Source organism: Etheostoma spectabile, chromosome 8 (genome assembly GCF_008692095.1).
Source record: "Etheostoma spectabile isolate EspeVRDwgs_2016 chromosome 8, UIUC_Espe_1.0, whole genome shotgun sequence".
Lineage (NCBI taxonomy): Eukaryota > Metazoa > Chordata > Actinopteri > Perciformes > Percidae > Etheostoma > Etheostoma spectabile.
This window is the reverse complement of record NC_045740.1, coordinates 31,659,713-31,660,453: the sequence shown is the minus strand read 5'-3', so window position 1 is coordinate 31,660,453 and position 741 is coordinate 31,659,713. Positions and strand designations below refer to the sequence as shown.

Genomic DNA, 741 nt, shown 5'->3' with positions numbered 1-741 from the left:
TTTATGCACATTAATAAAAAATTTTACCTGGGGTGCCCAAACTTTCAAACCCCACTGTACATACAATATGTAGTCATATTGAATATCTTTAGCTTAACATGTTGTTAGCAGGTTGTAGTTATCCGGTGGTTCTTGGTTGTTGCTAGTTAGCTACTGAATGTAGGATGCAAACAACCTTTCTATAGTTTTTTAATACAGAAACTAACTATAGAAAACCTAATATATACGTTTACTGTATATATATATATATATACGGTATTTACTGTCTCAAACTGACCTATGTGGAAGCAAAGTAAGTGTTACCATATAAATTGTTTCAGGTGCAGTGCCATGCATAACTGGGTGTTAGAGATTTGGGGTTCAACTATAAGCTTCTTATGAAGTGGCTACAAAGACAACATCTAGTTTTAAAGTAATGCTAAAACTAGCCTAAGACATTAAGGAAACAGACGGATGCGTTAGAGCATATTTCCTGTATGAAGCTGTGGTAAACTTGACACATCATCATGTGGCTTGAGTTCACAGGTCTTGGTGTTCAGCATGTGCATGTGTTTACCAAAGCGGTCCTTCTCCTTGCTGCGCGGCTGACAGTAGACCACCAGGTCTGACATCTCCATGGCAACCACTGCCTTCTTCTCCACTTCCACCTGCTGTCTGATCTGAGATTGGACAGAAAAACCACTTCCTGTTTGTAGAGTGATGCTGACAGACCGACAGTAAAACACACATAACCCCCCCCCC

At 39.8% G+C, this 741-nt stretch overlaps 1 protein-coding gene and 1 long non-coding RNA gene across 4 annotated transcripts in view; one reads left to right on the top strand and one right to left on the bottom strand.

Moving 5' to 3' along the window:
• The window catches only part of LOC116693373 (1-phosphatidylinositol 4,5-bisphosphate phosphodiesterase gamma-2), a 28,653-nt gene that overhangs the window by 7,587 nt on the left and 20,325 nt on the right, over positions 1 to 741 (bottom strand). For all 3 annotated transcript variants that reach the window (XR_004332913.1, XM_032522297.1, XM_032522298.1), the window contains exon 26: positions 557 to 659. Coding sequence is in view for 2 of the 3 variants with exons in the window: in XM_032522297.1 (XP_032378188.1) it covers positions 557 to 659 (103 nt within the window). In the remaining variant the exon portion in view is untranslated. The remainder of the gene's footprint in view (positions 1 to 556; positions 660 to 741) is intronic.
• Positions 1 to 741, top strand: part of LOC116693494 (uncharacterized) — a 20,803-nt gene that overhangs the window by 10,243 nt on the left and 9,819 nt on the right. The gene's annotated exons all lie outside the window — the stretch shown is intronic.